Source organism: Pezoporus flaviventris, unplaced genomic scaffold (genome assembly GCF_033815535.1).
Source record: "Pezoporus flaviventris isolate CSIRO_AGI_PZ_B2104156 unplaced genomic scaffold, CSIRO_AGI_Pfla_v1 ptg000141l, whole genome shotgun sequence".
NCBI lineage: Eukaryota > Metazoa > Chordata > Aves > Psittaciformes > Psittacidae > Pezoporus > Pezoporus flaviventris.
This window is the reverse complement of record NW_026892689.1, coordinates 905001-921775: the sequence shown is the minus strand read 5'-3', so window position 1 is coordinate 921775 and position 16775 is coordinate 905001. Positions and strand designations below refer to the sequence as shown.

The 16775-nt window shown below is 37.6% G+C and overlaps 1 protein-coding gene across 2 annotated transcripts in view; it reads right to left on the bottom strand.

The window, feature by feature from the left end:
- The window catches only part of ARB2A (ARB2 cotranscriptional regulator A), a 295189-nt gene that overhangs the window by 144417 nt on the left and 133997 nt on the right, over positions 1 to 16775 (bottom strand). For both annotated transcript variants that reach the window (XM_061479091.1, XM_061479090.1), the window contains exon 7: positions 7857 to 8075. In XM_061479091.1, the coding sequence (XP_061335075.1) occupies positions 7857 to 8075 (219 nt within the window). The remainder of the gene's footprint in view (positions 1 to 7856; positions 8076 to 16775) is intronic.

Here is a 16775-nt window from a genome sequence, read left to right as displayed (position 1 = left end):
TATCTATTGAGAAAACTAACTAAAGTTTTAGTTGATAATAAAGAAAATATACCTCATTGTGTATTACAAATTCACTCTTGCCAAGTACTGATCAAAAAATACAGAGGAAGAGAATGAGAATCAACTGCTAAATAACAAAGTGTGTAAGAGTGCAGCTGAACACCATGCAGCTCATTAAGGAGAGAAACCCTGCTACCGACACCACCCACTACAAAAGGCAAAAAGCGCTTTTGATCTGTTTAGCATTCCGGTTTAGCCAGGAAGGATAAAACAAAGATTCAGCCAAGAGAGGAACAGGATGATTTCTCAATATTTAGATTAGTTCATGGCTGGGTATACTGTAAAACAGAGAAACTTGGGAAAGACTTCTGTCTGGATGCTTTGAAAATGAAGTTCAGGCTCTGAATCTGGTACAAGGTGGCTCCTGGGGCATGCTGATCAGCTATGGAGTTCACCAAGGCATAGCAAGAATAGAGGTCATGAGTCCGTTCTCCTCAGAGCTCACAATAAGGCGTATTTTTTTGCCTGTGCAGGGATGACAACAAGCTGATTAAAGATATAAAGGTTGTTCTCATGACCTAAATAATCCAAAGTAACATTGCACAATAAGTAAATTTACAAAAAGTAAGGATTTTAGTTAGTAAAATCCTCCACTTGTAAGTATTCAAATGTAACTCAGAATAAAAGGGCTGTAATAATTAATTTTTTGAGTTGTCAGCCACCTATGAATTGCAGGGCAGGGACTGGCATTTTTTCTGGGCAGCTTATTCCACACTCCTCCATGCCACCAAGTCCTCCATTATTTCTAACCCCTTTGGCAGCTCTCACTGCTGCAGGCAGCCAAGCAGACTTCAGAGGAACTACCAGATTTATCTTAATCCCAAAAGCTAAATTTTTTTCTTTACATTTTTCCTGAATTGTCATTTTGTTTTCCGTAGTAGGTGAGTTGAAAACAACATCCTTGAACCCACTGTGTATCCTGAGACCTGGTTCCCTGCCTGTTGACATTCATTTACTAGAGCTCCAAAATGATGTTTTCCTGACCTCCATGCATAGTTGTGCGGTCCTCATATCCTCCTACCTAAACCAAATAAATACTTCTTGAGGAGTCAAGCGGAGTGGCATGTCCTCACAGAAATGGGTTATTCTGCAACAGAATCATTAATTTTAAGATGATTATATATATTTATTGCAGAAATTAATTTTCATCATCTCTATGAAGGCTTTTATGTCTGACTTGGTCCCAAAGAAAAAAACATGTAAAGAATCTACAGGCGTATGAGCCCCTGCTAATTTTCTTCTGATGGTTTTCCCAAAAACACTGAAATCTAGCATCAAAACGTGCAACTGCTTGCAGTAGGTTAGAGGATATTATCCTTTTTTGGGTATCAGCTAAAAGAATATTACCCTTTGATCCTCTTAGATAAATTATAAAGGATACTTGCAGAGAGCAATCTGTACTGGCAGGAGGATGGACCAGAAGACCTGTGAGGTCTTTTCAGTCATCCACTGCAATCGCTCTGCAATCAAAGACAGGCAGTATCTGAGTACAAGAAGTTTGAACAATCTTATTCACCTTTGCCTTCAACAAGTATGCCTGCTTTCTGCTGAGCTAATTTCCTTTAACATTAGCTAACTGGCCAGGTTTATCATGCTTGAATCCCACCTGAAAGGTAAGAGGACTCATCTGACCTGTGAGAGACAGTCTTTTTTAGCACCGCAGGAGCACCACACAGCTCGTGGTGGGAGGAGAGATGCAAGCTGGTTCTTTCTTTTGGAAACTCTCACGGCTTACCTCACATTTTAGGAGTCTGATTGAACAATGCACATTTTGTTGGCATCACGTAATGGATGTTTGAAAGACACCAAAGCTAGATGGCCTCAATTTATTCCTTTTCTTTGATTAAGCCATACTTGTGAAATGCAGAACAAAGAGAGGGTATGGGAGAAAGAAGAGCCAGTGGTGCTCTTGAAGAGATGCAAAATTTCCCTTCAGTGATCATCTTTCTCCTCACTACTCAAGGAAAAGAAGACAAATACAACTCTTCCAGACTATCAGATGCAAAACATAACAGAAGAAGTCTTTACAGTCTCAGAATTTTAAAAAATTCCTAATTTAACTGCAGGGGCTAATTAGCCTATGCACAAATTATTGAATATTACCATAGTTTAAACCCTACATACTTTAGCTATTTAATGTTAAGATGCCTGTTCGCTGAATAAAATGTTCATCTATAGAATGAAATACGACATATACATATTTTTCCTGTTCTACAGAAATTACTGTAGGAACTTACTGCTTATCTGACCCTTTAGGAATAACAGAGAGCTTTAATTGTAGGTGCTTGGTGCCACTGTAGAAGCTTTAGAGTCCTTGTTTGGCCAGGGTGGTTCAGGTCTCCGGTGGCACAGATCGTACAAGACATGGGCTAGATCTCTTTAGGCATCCCAAATACCCTGTGGCACCCAAAGCGTCACTACACATTTATGTCCCAGCACCTGAACTGCTCTGTTTTTGAATTCTGAATGCCCAAGTAGTACATGGGACAAAACCAATAGATAAAGCCATAGTAGTTTCTAAGCAGTTGTCATGAGATTTCCATTGCCAGCATGATTTTGCTGCTGCTTAGAAGTGAAAGAGATTTCTCTAGAACACAAAGAAGTAACAGCCTTTAAAAGGCAATTATGGGCAGATGAGATCTTAGGCAGAAGTTCTTCCCTGTAAGGGTGCTGAGGCCCTGGAATAGGGTGCCCAGAGAAGCTGTGGCTGCCCCACCCCTGGCAGTGTTCACGGGCAGGTTTGACAGGGCTTGGACCAACCTGGTCTAGTGGAAGGTGTCCCTGCCCGTGGCAGGGGGTTGGAACTGGATGAGCTTAAAGGGTCTTTTCAACCCAAACCATTCTATAATTCAGTGAAAACCATGTGTTGTTTCAGAGGTATAGGTAAAGTAATGCTGATAGTTGTAAAAGAGCTGAAAAACAGGGCATTGTGGTATAAGTACTGGCATGACAGTTTTCAGGTTCAAGTCCTGATGCCTGGGTCTGCCACTGACTTTCACTGTGCTGGAGCATGTTCCTTATGTCTTGGGAACCATTTTGTCATTTTGTCTCTTCTGGTGGAATAAGGGGCTTATTAGCTTGATCTCAGCAGCACGCTAATGCAGTTGCAGAGGCTCTGGACGAGAGCCGGCGTGCACCTTGCCAAGTCACAGGGTAGGCAGCAGGAGTCCGTGTCTGTCCAGGGATGGCCATGGGGCCAGACCTACACAGCTGGTGGCACCACAGCTATGCCAGGAAGCAGCTCCATCCCCAACGTGGAATAAATCTGCTTCAGTGAAAGCCTGCCCTGCACAAACGAACACTCTGCGGTGACCTTCAGTCAGGTGATGCCTCGTGTCAGCCGCACTGAACAAATAAGCAGAAATGGCATAACTGTGCTTGCATGCTTGCCAGGATTTCCTGCCCACCAGCACTCACTGCGTACTTAACCGTGTATTAATAAACACTGGCACAAATTATCCTGATGCATTTGTTTTTAGTAAAACAAACTAATTAGTTGCACATGATCTTTTTCTATTTAATCTCTCACAGAAAGAGGGTAAAAATTATTTATGAAAAGTATGCTACATCCAGAATGAATTTAATTTCATTGATAGGCTGTTAGCATAAATAGTGCCGTTATAGATTGTGCTACAGCAAAAATAGTATTTGCAGTAAGAATTATTAAAGCAGCTAAACTTGGTGGAGAAAAAAAAAAAAGGACAAAATTCCTAGCATACAGGCGTAAGAAAGGCTTATCCTTTTACCCAGAAAACCTGACCCCATCAGATGGCATGATAAAAGTACTTCTTTCTACCTCTTCCTTTGTTGCTTCTTTGATATCCTTTGACTACTGTGGCAACAGCATTATTGCAAATTACTTTCATTATAAAATTATGCAATTTAATTTTTCCTTTAATAATTTCAGAACCACTGAGTGTACTTGTTTAAGTGGTGAATGCTATTTAGAAGGGGATAAATATTGATTTACATTTCTAAGTGTCTTTTAACATAGAGAAGACAATGTGAAAATCTGTAGGGAGTGGAGATGGTTTGGATGATGGAGGGAACAGTCATGCCACATTTGAGCCTGTATGATCGGTTTCCATAGGAAAAGGTTAGAGATCAACAAATTCTCAGTTTAGTTCAGTAATAAATGAAGGTTGGCTAGGCAAGAAGTTTCTGGGGGGAAGCATCAGCCAATATGTACACCAGCAGCCTCTGGTGGTCTAAGGAAAAACAGTAGTATCTATAAGTAAGGACAGAAATGTTTTCTATAAGGATGTATGTACATATTTAGCTATTTGACTCAACCCTCTATTCAACACATTAAAAAACAGATGCCTTTAAAATGATCTGCTGGCAATATGCTTGTTAAAATCTGAACAGTAAGAGCATTAAAAAATTCATATGTATTCATTAGCATGTTATATAAAAGTAAGAGGATTTTGTTTAATCATACCATAAAGTATTATAGTCAACGCTGATTATCATGAAGTTTTTCCTTGGTTTGCATCGACAAAAAAGAAACTGAATTTATAAGATTGTTGCTGAATTGATGATATTTTCCGTCTTCACTTGTGAATTCAGTTGGCAGATGTTTAAGAACAAAAAATTCTGTCTTATTACAAAACATTAAGCAGGTTTTTGTGCCATAATGTTTGACATGATGTTTATTGCCCAGACCAAATCAATCCCTTTAACAAGCTATAATGTATGCCAGAAAGTACATTATTTCATAGTTGAGGGAACTTCCAGCATGAAACAATAAGTACTTTGATCTTTCAAGCACTGTGCTTATTGCACTACACACTCCAACAGTTGCTTTTATTTGTACTCATTTTGTAGAAAAATACAGTGTAATTTGAGCTTTTTCATATGTAAAGACTCTGTTTTTACATATTCTTGAGTATCCCAGGTTTTTTTTTTAGTCGCTTTTTTTTTTTCTTTTCCCTTATGAAAACACAGAAAATGCTTAAAGAAGTTTACCATGAGAGAGTTCCATTTTTCTCATTCTTGGAAAATCTACCTGCACAATTGGGAGCATCATCCAGACAGCTTTCATTTGTTCAAATGCCATTTCCTCATCAGATCACAACAGATCTCAATGACCCTTTGAGATCATAACCGATGATATTTATTCCTTCTACTTAACAGCCTGAAACAATTTCTCCAGCATATTTGACAGGAACAAATTTTCCATCAACTTCAGATCCAGTTGATGACTTCTTGTGAGGATATTTTTCATTTAGTCTCTCTGCACCAGTTTTAACCTGCTCAGCAAAATGATGTAAGCTTCCTCAGGTTTTTCAGAACTCTTTGACGAGATCATGATGAAGCATATACCCTTCTTAAACACTTCTGTGGAGTGACAATATGTCTTATTTCAAGAGCCCTGTGAGTCAAATGTACGCTATAATAGTCATATATGTATGACTGCAAAGGTCATATTCAAATTGGTCTTTGAGATTACTCAAACCTGCTCTAACACTGTAGCCCCCGCAGCCTGTGGTTGTAGCAAATGGGACTCCAAGTCCTATGGTGCAAACAAATGGCAGTACCCACAGGACATATAGTCTGGAAGGCAATTAATACACAGCAAATATGGCACTGCATCATTTTAGAATCACAGAATCCCAGAATGGTTTGGGTTGGAAGGGACCTTAAGGCTCACACCGTTCCAAACCCCTGCCATGGGCAGGGACACCTTCCACTAGACCAGGTTGCTCCAAGCCCCATCCAACCTGGCCTTGAACACTGCCAGGGATAGGGCAGTCATAGCTTCTCTGGGCTACCTGTGCCAGGGCCTCACCACCCTCACAGGGCAGAACTTCTTCCTAATGTCTAATCTAAACCTACCTATTTTGTTTGTTTCATGCAATGCCTGGACAGGCTGATAACAGTGTCTGTAGCCAGGAAGGTGGAACAGAGCGTGCTATATTCACAGCTGCTCTTGCAATCACCTACAGACTGAGCAGTTCTATCCAACAGAGTAAATGGCACCTTATTGGTAGTTCGGTTTTGTTTCAGAAACAGATAGGTTAAGTAAATTGCAGTAATTTGTCCTGCCACACACCAAAGAAGGGACATTTTTCACTCTGTTTCAAAAACCTCTCTGTACTACAGACTGTTAAACAAAAGATAAACTCCAAAGAATTCTTTCAGAATTAAACACCAACTGCAACAGACAACCCTATTTCAGTTAATTCGCCCAGGAAAAAGAAACCACTGCCCATACATTCACTAAAACTTAAGCTACTTCTTTCATTGGTTTGAAGAACATCAAATAAAGGGAATGTCAACAGTCATATCTGAAGCACAGAGCTGCGAGGAAAAGAAAATGCGATGGAGTCCTGCATTTTATGTTTTGGGGGTCAAACCTCCTGGAGCCAAATTTTGTGCCTCATCAAGCAAAAAAGCTACAGGCAGGTGGAACTGCTAAAAAGCTATCAAAAAAAGAGAACACTGACCAGCATGCTGACTAAATGCTTTTCCTAGACAATACAGCACATCATCTACTGGCTTTCGATGGACCCCAAGACAAGTTTGGTTGCCCTCTGAAGAAGCAGGGTCTGTTTGGTGGTCAGAATAGCATCTCTCCTAAAAAAGCAGCAATGGTTGACTTTGAATATGTACATGCATCCTTTTGTTTCTTATATTCTGTAGCAAGTTATTTCTCAAAAGACACAGTAATATTTATGGTATTAGTGGTAATCTTGCATCCAGGTTACAAACCTTTCTAACTAGCCAGTACAGCTGTTATTTCTCTTTCAAACATTATGCTAAACCACAATTAACAGGAACACATTAAAATTTAAGATGATTCTAACATATCTTTTGCTGTTTTTCCCCTGTTTCGCACCAGAAAGGCACATGCAGTTTTACTGTTTTAACTACAAAAAATACAATCTGGTGCTGCTTTACATGTTTACACGTTTTACCACTGAATGAAAATGCTAACTTTCCTAAGAAGGGCTTTGGAAACTTCATGACTCAGTTTGTATGTATAATACATAGTATGTATATGAAGCAGAATGTGTCAAAGTGCAAATAATATTGTTTGTGCCCCCTGCAGAATTAGAAATCCTAGGGTAGCACTGCTATAATGATCCCATGCTGGTAGCATTACAAAGTGCAAAGGTTCACTGAGTAAGAAAAGAGCATGGGACAGAGTTTCCTCATTACACAATTCTCAAACTATTCTAGCTTAAATATTTATTAAGATATTAATAACTCGCCTTCTTTATCTCCCTTCAGAAGTTCAGCTGAAACACAATGGAAGGCTGCTCATATGAAAACAGCACATTATAGGGTAAATCTGCTACCACACAAGATGAACACTGGTATTTTCCACAATACAGTATTAATTCAGCAGGTAATATGTTAAAAAACTATTAGGCCCTAACTACTGCCTCCCCACTACAAGACAATATAACACAATAAATGCATGCATGACATGTCTAGCTAGTATGTTGCCCAAGCTCTACTATGAAGTGTTTCTTACGTACAATCTGTGTTTATAAAATCATTTTTACAATGTCTTCCTTAAATCATTCCCTTTCTTGATAGTACCCACGTTTATTTCAAGTTCCCATTTGAAATTAGAAAGGAATGTTTTGTAACTCTTCTGAAACTTCATATTCCACAAATGACAAAAAATACCAATAGAATAAAGAGCCAGGAACTCTGTACAAACTTTTGAATACCATCTTGATAATGTGCTTGTTTTTAAAAGAGCATGCTGTTTATTAGCCAATATGGACAGTAAACATATCTATGCATGATTAACGAAGGGCAACAAAACAAAAGGAACTTACTCTAATATACATCTGCATAGTTTCTTTTTCTTTTTGTGGATTTCGGTACTTTTCGTAGAAGTCACGTCGCTTCTTTGTTTCCTTTTGGATTTTATCTTTTCTTTCCCTCTTTTCTGCAGGTTCATCTGAGCTATCAGAGGACAGCTGTACTTGGGCTTTTGTCTTCTCCACTTCAATATAGTTCTCATTGGGATTCAGTACTATTACTCCGTAGCCTTCCTGTTTTAGAAGAGACACACACACAAAAAGAAGAAATATGAAAATGGAGATTTAATGCTTGAAAATGCTTTGCATTTATTTTAATACTCTTGAAAACTTTTATATTTATTTCAGCAGCTTCACACCACATAATTTATAGAAGGGTATTTTAAGAATATTCTGGTTCATTTCTGTCATTAAAGGGCTATTGATGTGTGAATGTGTCTGTGCATATGCTTATGCTTATACACATCTCTCAGCATCAGAAAAGTTGCCTTTAAAATAATTTATATGTTGTTTTATTCATATTCATTTATTTATATGACTTTTTCAGAAAACAATATGAGAACTAGAAGCAAAATAAATGCTTCTGAATGAATAAAAAAGGACCAAGCCAGTAAAAACCTTTAAATAAAAAGGATGTACGGTTTTCATATATTTATATATATAGTAAAAAAGCATGTGAAAACTATTCACTGAACTTTAAAACAGTAAAACCTTTTGTCTAGCTGACAACAAGCATACCATGCAGAAGCCAATCGCAGCACTAACAGTGAATCAATACCAAAACTGATTCAGTGATATTGCTTACAGGTCACCTCTTTTACTGTGGGGACTGACTTTAAATCTGCTCTAAAACTTTTCTGGGATTACGTCCTGTATTCAACAAACCCAGAGAAAATCTGTGACCTGCAATAAGCTTTTAAGCATACAAGCTGCATTTTTGTGCCTCATTTTTGAGCGTTGAAAAATGCATGAATCTATGAATGAGAAATAAATTCTTAAATAAATCAGCCAATCATTTTATTATGACTTTTAAATGATGGCAAATCACACAAGAATTGTAATATTCATGGAAGATACAATCACAAACGCAGGCAGAAAAGAGAAGCAAGTGCATTTAACAGATGAGTCCTTGAAGTTATAATGGGTTCCCAGTCAAAATCAAGCTGTCCTTTAAAAGTAATTTAATAAAGACTTACTTTTTGGAAATGTCTGTATTAATTATCTAACCAAACAGCTTTATTCCAGCTTTTCATTGGGTGCTTCGTTTTGCACTAAGGCTAGGCACAAAAATCAAAGAGGTCCCCATACCTAGCTGGACAGAGCAAACCAAGCCCACACCAACAAAAGACACTTTCTTTGGGCTCGCTTTATTCTAATCTGTAGAGCCATTCACAAACCTTGTAGTGCATTGTGGCCACTGTCAGGTAGACAGATTGTCACTCAGTGATTTTCTACAGTTGGACACACTTGACTAGTTATCAAAATCGCATCTGAAGGGAGTTCCTACCCCTCGTCCTTGTGCCCTTCTCAAATGTCTGCCACAGCTTCTCCTCCCACCAAACCCCAAGTTAAAGGGCACGGTTGCACTCTGCTAAACAGGGTGAAATAAGAGGCATTCAGGACACTGTCTGTGGTGTAAGGGACATAGTCAAAAAAGGTCAACGTAGGCCAAAGAGAAAACTGCCTCCTAGCTAGACACGGCACCATGAGTAAGTGGTCTCCTGTCATGTTGCTCTCCTGCCCACCCTGCTGAGTGAATTGAACTGGGATAAATACAAACAAATAAATAAATAAACTGAGGGGGAAGAGCAAAGGAAAATGGAAAACTAAAGAAGACAAAGTTTAAAACCTACCCATGCCATTGCTATGGTCATGTTAACACACCACCATACTAAAAACACAAGATTTCTAACTTGGAAAATTCAAAGTCCAAAATCCATGACAGAACACAACTTACAAACATCCCTAAACCATATGCCTCAGAAGAAAGCATGCTGTTTGAACTTGCTAGAGGCAGGGTAGGACCAAGCCCTCGTAGTACCTGGGGCTCTGTGTTGTTCATTTCAAGCTGCTTGTTTTGAGCAGAGAAGTTCTGTGTTATCGATTTGTTTTGCTTTCTATACGATGCCAAATGCAAAATTCATATGTTTATTACAGGTCTACAAATGTTACAGCGATTTGAAGCTCTGTGTCCATTTTAAGATGCCCTCAAAACAGACACATAAATCATCAAAGAAGTAGAATTTGTTTAAGTTATTGATTATGTAACTGAAAATTACATGACTCATTTGTCGAATGTTATGAGGACACAATGTCAATTTTTCACATAGACATCAATAGATGAAATATGATTCCATTTTTAAATTCACTATTTCATAAATTAATTAAAGGATTTTTATCAATTACATTTTAAGCAGTGCAACATGTCTCCCTTTACATTTATTTTTTTTTTAAATTTCTCAAAGACAGCAGGTGTTTCCTGTCTGCACAATTAAAATAATTAAATAGTAACTGAGATAGGTTTTCCCATAATTGAAAAAGAAAAAATTATCTTAAAAATTGTAAAACTTTCTCTTAGGGAAGTAATCTCTTTTCAGATTGTTTTGCTTAAATGATGCAGTGTATTTGCCTGTCCCTTGTCCTGCATTCTAAATGGCAAGATATAAAATAATGGCATCAGAAAGAAGATTCAAAAATGACATGTATAAATCAACATGGAATAACAAAATGATGAGTAAAACTGTAACAACCTCTCTTGTTCAGCCTTAGCACAAGCATTTGCTACTGAAAAGGATTACTCAGCTCTAAATAACATCTATGTAAACAATGTGGCTTTTAAGTACAATTAAATTTTTGAAAAGATTATTTGGTGTGGGCATAGCTGCACCATTAAAGTTCAATGCAATCAGAAAAGGAATAAAAAAAAAAAAGGTGGAACTCCTCACTAATGAAATGGGGCTGAACAGGGTGCAAGTCAATGCAAGACTGAACACACAAGACCACTAACATCTGAAAAAAGGCCTTTGGCAAAATTAAAAAATACGCAAGATACACAGTGTTTGGCATGTTAAGCAAAGACAAAATCACATTCATTAAAAAGTATCTTTTTATATGAGAATAGTGTTCAGAAGTATGTATCTCTGAATGTCACTGAAAATACCAATTTCACCTATGATGAGCTTAGAGCATTGTTAAAATGGAGTCACGTATGATCTAAGTAAGCACTGCCATACAGGGGAGTTTTTAAAGCTTCCACTCTCATTAAAACATTTGGTACGTTTTCAACATACATAATAGTGGAGTGCATCCAGTGCACACAGAAGCAGAAACCACCCTCCAAAGTGCAAAGTTTTTTCAGAGTAAAAAGCCAAACTTTGGGAAAAACCCTGCTGTACCCCCATCAATCTTTAGATGACTGAAACAAGCCAAGTCCCGCGTTCTACCGCATGTCTGATAGAATACTAATGTTGCACAGAAGCCAAGATTTGGCTGCATCCCCCATTAGTGTATATGTGATGAGATGCAATAATCAGGACAGACACTGATAAATACAAGTCCCAGCCTCTAATCTACGAGTTCAGTCGGTACAATTACAGTTTCTTTCTCAGACTAAAACACCCAAAACAATCCAAATTCTAACACTTCAAGGTAAGAAAAATGTAATATGTGCTAACTACTAGCATTCTCCAGGTACCTACTTCTAGAGGCAGAGGACTCTGCAAACTCCACTCCTAGGTTCATAAATACAAATGCAATTAGCATATGTGATTGAGCCAGCAAATGATGATGAAAGGACAAGCAGGCTGACAAAGTCAAGTGTTGGAAAGAATCACGAATCTCAAATACAATACCTTTACTACAAAGCCAGAACAACGTAGAAGGACCTTTTCCACCGTAAAACATGAACCAGAAATGGAGCGGTACTTCCTGCCTCTTACTGAAGTTCAAGCGAGATGTTCGAAATGGAAGGAATAAAAATATTGCCTCTGACAGCAAGAGTTAGGTTATAAAAAAAGAACCCCAAAGTATTTGAGGTACATGAATAAATGAGCTGAAAGCATCCAGCTCTGCATATTAATCCACCAAGATGGGACACCAGATGTGACCAGAGAGGTCAGGGCTGGAGAGGAATCTTTTGACCTATGTAACTAACTTTTTGGACTGCAAGTGACAGTCTGAAAGAGATCATTTTCCTAAGCTTTATCAACCTGAATTTTCACGTTCAGGTTTTGATTTGGATCACTGATAACAAGACTGGAGTTCAAACCCGGGGGGAATGCAACTCAAAAGCTCTCAGCTCTTAAACCTGTCTGTGGTTAAAATGGACACGGTGACGTCCATTCATCTTTCTGGAAAGATCTATGTTCTTTCATTTCCCATCTTTTCCACGAGAAGGGTACATCACTGTAGGTGCGATAGTGGGATGAGGTCATGACAACTAATCAGAAGTCATTGGTGAGGTGCAGTGAAGTAAACCATAGCTGCTGGAGATACTGCTCAGCTTGAAAAATTCCCCCTGCATTATTTGACCAATTTTCTCAAGACGTGACCTGCGACTGAAATGCCCAAAATGTAGTTGACTGCACATTCTGTTTCCACCCCATGTACATTTTCACAACTGCACTCTGCTAATACTTTGTGATATTTCCCTCCCAGCTACACCTCGGCCGCCTGAATTCCAGCACTGTGTCCAAGTGCGTAAAAATGCCATGTTGCTGCCAAATGCACATTGTCCCACTAAGTTCCCAACTTAAAATAGCTCATCAGGTTAGGGAGGAAAAGAAAACATGCCACAAAAAGTTTTTAGAGGACCACCTGTTGTCTATTATTTTTACATAGCACTTACTCATAAATCATAACACAGGGTAATTAATCAAGCTGTCAAAGAGAAGGTTAAAGGTTATGTGGGGGAGTCAGAAGGTCATGCATGGGCTGATAGAGGTCAGGGTCACACCGCATTCCTCATTATCAAGTTGGGATGAGAGACGGCCCAAGCAAACAAAAGTGAAAGCAGATGGAGAAGTGAGTGGATAAAAAAAGGAGAAAATTTCACAAAAGTGAAAGAAGAATGTCAGCTGCCTTCAAAAAAGGAGGAGAATAGAGCAGAAATACATTGAGATGTTCTCAAAAGGTCTCACACGACACAAAGAAACTACAGTTTGATGATTTAAATACACTTAATATAACTTTCAGTCTAATCTTTTTGCAAATACCGAGCAACGCTGCAAAATGGGCACAGGAGTTTCGTTCCATTTCACATCTGAAGTCAGTATTTTCAAGGTGAATTAGAGAAAAGGAACCTATTACTGTGATGAATGCTCATGGATATATAAAATTGCTTCTAAATGCTGAAGTTTATTCCTGTTTATGGCTACAACCAATAGATTTTTGATAAAAAAGTTACAACCCGTTTGAATGATGTATTAAGATCTATACTTTCATATACACAAATCCTCAAAACCACAAAGTATCATAAAAGTCCCTCTGGATGACACACAGTTATAAAATATTCTATCATTACAATGACCTGAATTAGATGCAGAATACTGTGCAAAATTAGCTGTCACCCTTTCCTCAAAATCTTTGTTAATCTCATTTTGAATGTTTGCAGCTTTATCAACACATGCATCAATGTCAGCTCCTTGGTTACTGAACCGCTGTACTTGGAAGAAGATATAATTAAAATGTTTTGGCACAGAAAAGGTGAAATTGTATCTTCCCCTGTTCCCTGAGGAGTCTGTAAAACATGTAGGATATATTGACAAACACACACCCTTGTCTAGAACCCTGACATCCCAGGTCACCTAACTGCTATTTATGTAAAAACATTCACTGTACACTTAGCCAAACTGTCACCTGCTGCACTACTAACTTTCAATGGATATTAGAACTATAAACCCAATAAACTCTTCATTTCCTTTTTGCTACTGCCTTCTAATTCTTTACTGTATTGGGTCCATATCTATCTGCATGCATATGCATATACGGCATATATGCTTTCCAGCATGGAAAGTATAAAGTATGCCATTAGTATGTTTTACTTTGCTATTTGTTATTTGCTATTAGTATGTTTTACTTTGCAATTTGCATATTTGCTGTTACCACATTTTGAGTTTACTGTTGAAAAAGTTTTGCAAAGAATTTATGTTTTACATCTACCTATAATTAGCAACTCAAATATGTCTATGTGTAAGATGTGTAATCCTGGTTTATGATGTAGCCAAGGCCAAAACTGAATAAACAAAACCATGAATTATAAGGATTTTATTCCCTTGGTTATGTACTATATTCTTGATAGGGAACTTCTGTGCCTTTACAAGCACTGATTTTACTAGGATTTTCACCAAAAAATTATCATGGCAAGTGGAATGCTCAAAAGTATGCTATAGCATTAACTTAATTCTGTGAATTAACAAAAAAGGACTATGTTCACATTCAAATACTGCTTTGTATGTTGTTTAATAAACCTCAGCCCCACCACCTCTCCTTGATCTGAGACTAGGGACTATCTGGAAAAATCACTGGCGGCTGAATGGACATGAATCCGTCCCAGCCACGCAGGCGGGAGATGAGACTGCAAATAATCCATCTACAACAGCTACCCAGGCTGCAAGAACAGTTTCTTCTGCTCCTACTAAGTGCACACAGCTTTGGGGCCCATACAACCTCTGAAACAAGGAGTCCACCGGTTACCACCAAGGCCCAGCATCTTTTAATGACACCTTATAGGAACCTCTTCTGTAATTAAAATATGAACTCAGAAAGTTGCTTTTCCCACTCCTAAGAAGGTATTTTATTTTCTTTTCCAACAAAAATTTCAGCTTCAGAGGGGTACAACATCATAAGCAAGAGCCTCATGCATATTTCACTTTTTCACTAAGATTTTAATTAAAAGGTTATTCAGATATATATAGACATTAACTTTTTAAAGCAATGCATTAGAAACATCAGTGTATTAAATAATCTTTGTAAAACCACACAAGAAACAAATAATTATTGGTTATAATTTATTGAAAGGGAAACCATGGAGAATAGCATTTACTCTCTGAAAGTTATGCTCAAGAAAGGTGCAGAGGTGAAGTTGGATTGTGGGATTCTTTTAATGTTTCTATGGTATTTTTAAGCATGGTATATTTAAGCATCCCTTTTGCTGACAGTGAAAATTCTTAACTGTAAATTTGTTTTCCAATCCACTTTGTCTCCTCCCCAGGAATGTCACAGTATGTCTTAACTATTCTCATTTGTACTTCATAATGAATATACTCCAAAAAGGCTTTAAGTATATTTTTTGTCTAGCACCACACGAAAAAGTAAGTAAATTTATTTTAAAGTACACCCAATTTTCTTCTATCTCGGAATAATGTCAAATCTTTTTGTAAACATTTTCTCTTTCTAAACTGTAGGTATTTTGATGGGCTCAGAGGTTTGCCTGGATTTTTAACATCTTTAGCTTGCAGGGAAGGCAGTCTAAGACGCCAAGTTTGACTTCACCTTTCATCTCCAAGAATTTTATATGTATTAAACCATTATAGGAAAAGATTAAACATCAATCTCCTGGAAGGTCTGTAGTACAGTAGTGTGAAGTTATCCAAGTCTTGAAAGACAGCTCCCATTTAGTGTTGAGCATTGTTTGTGACTGCAGCCTAAAATCCTTCTATCTCAATGACAAAAAACTCAGTTGGCTTTAGTATGTGCATGTATTCAGTCACTTCCCTGAGAAAACAGCCATTTGCAATCTAAAAGTAAAGCTTCTGGTTTGTACCTATCTTCAATAAACAGGTGCAATTCGGCACTCTGATGATCCTTCCTTCCCACAGTGACCTATGTCAGAAGACCTTCTTATACTTCTTCTGCTAAATAATTTAATTACTTATGAGTTATGGTTTCTTTGTAACCTTTTAAATGAATAACTCATTAAAATGCAAAAATATGCAAAACATGATGTCACTGGGTCAAACAGCTGTGTTGGTAAAATTATGGCTGTGAAAGTCTCCAAGAACATGAAAATATTAATAATTTATACTGCTCATTATATGGCAAAAACTCTTTAAACAGATTTAGAGACAGATTAATTTTATAATCACTAAATGCTACACTACCTCACAGTAACAAATCTTTTTACCATCTGTGACCCTTTTGTATACACAAAATATAGCTTAAAAATAATTTTGTTGGTATGTTTTAAATTATAAACATTGATGAAAAATGTTTTGTGGAACTCTGGTAGGGATGCATAGAAAAAAAAAATAAAATCCCCTCTTTGTTACAGATTTTATAATTAGTTTTCCTGAATAGACAGCATATAGCAAAAACACATAGGCATTTCTTAAATGTCAGCAAGTCTTTACTGCAAATATTTTGCAAATTAGTATCACATGCAGCTTGGTCTTGTGTTGCTTCAAAGGCTATCACTTTTTGAACACTGAAGTTTTCTGGAATTTGTGAAGAAACAGACAAGTACTGCTGCAAACACATAAACAAAGTACTATCACATCCCAAGTTTAAAATGTCGCATGTCCATGCTACACAGCTGACTCATAACACTAAAATGAAAGGACAGTGAAACTTTCATTCCTGGGACTTTCTATTGATTGTGTCCTCAGACACACAGAGGTTTCAACTGGCAATAAACAAGGCTGATTTTTTGAAGCTGCTAGTTATGGGTTTCTGCAGGTCCTACTTTTTTGCTGCTTTATATGTGCCAGACATTGTCCTAAAGGCTACCAGAAACTTTTCTGTGGAGCTAATATAAGGTAGTGGCACAAAACCCTGGAAAAAAAAAACAAAACAAAAAACAAACCCAAACAAAAAAACAAACCATTCTACAGAAGGGGAAAAAAAAACAACCCCCAAACCAAAAACCAAACCTAAACCAAAAACCCTGCCACGGTATTTATTTACTTGCATACACAGAAAATTCCCCCCCCCTTTCTC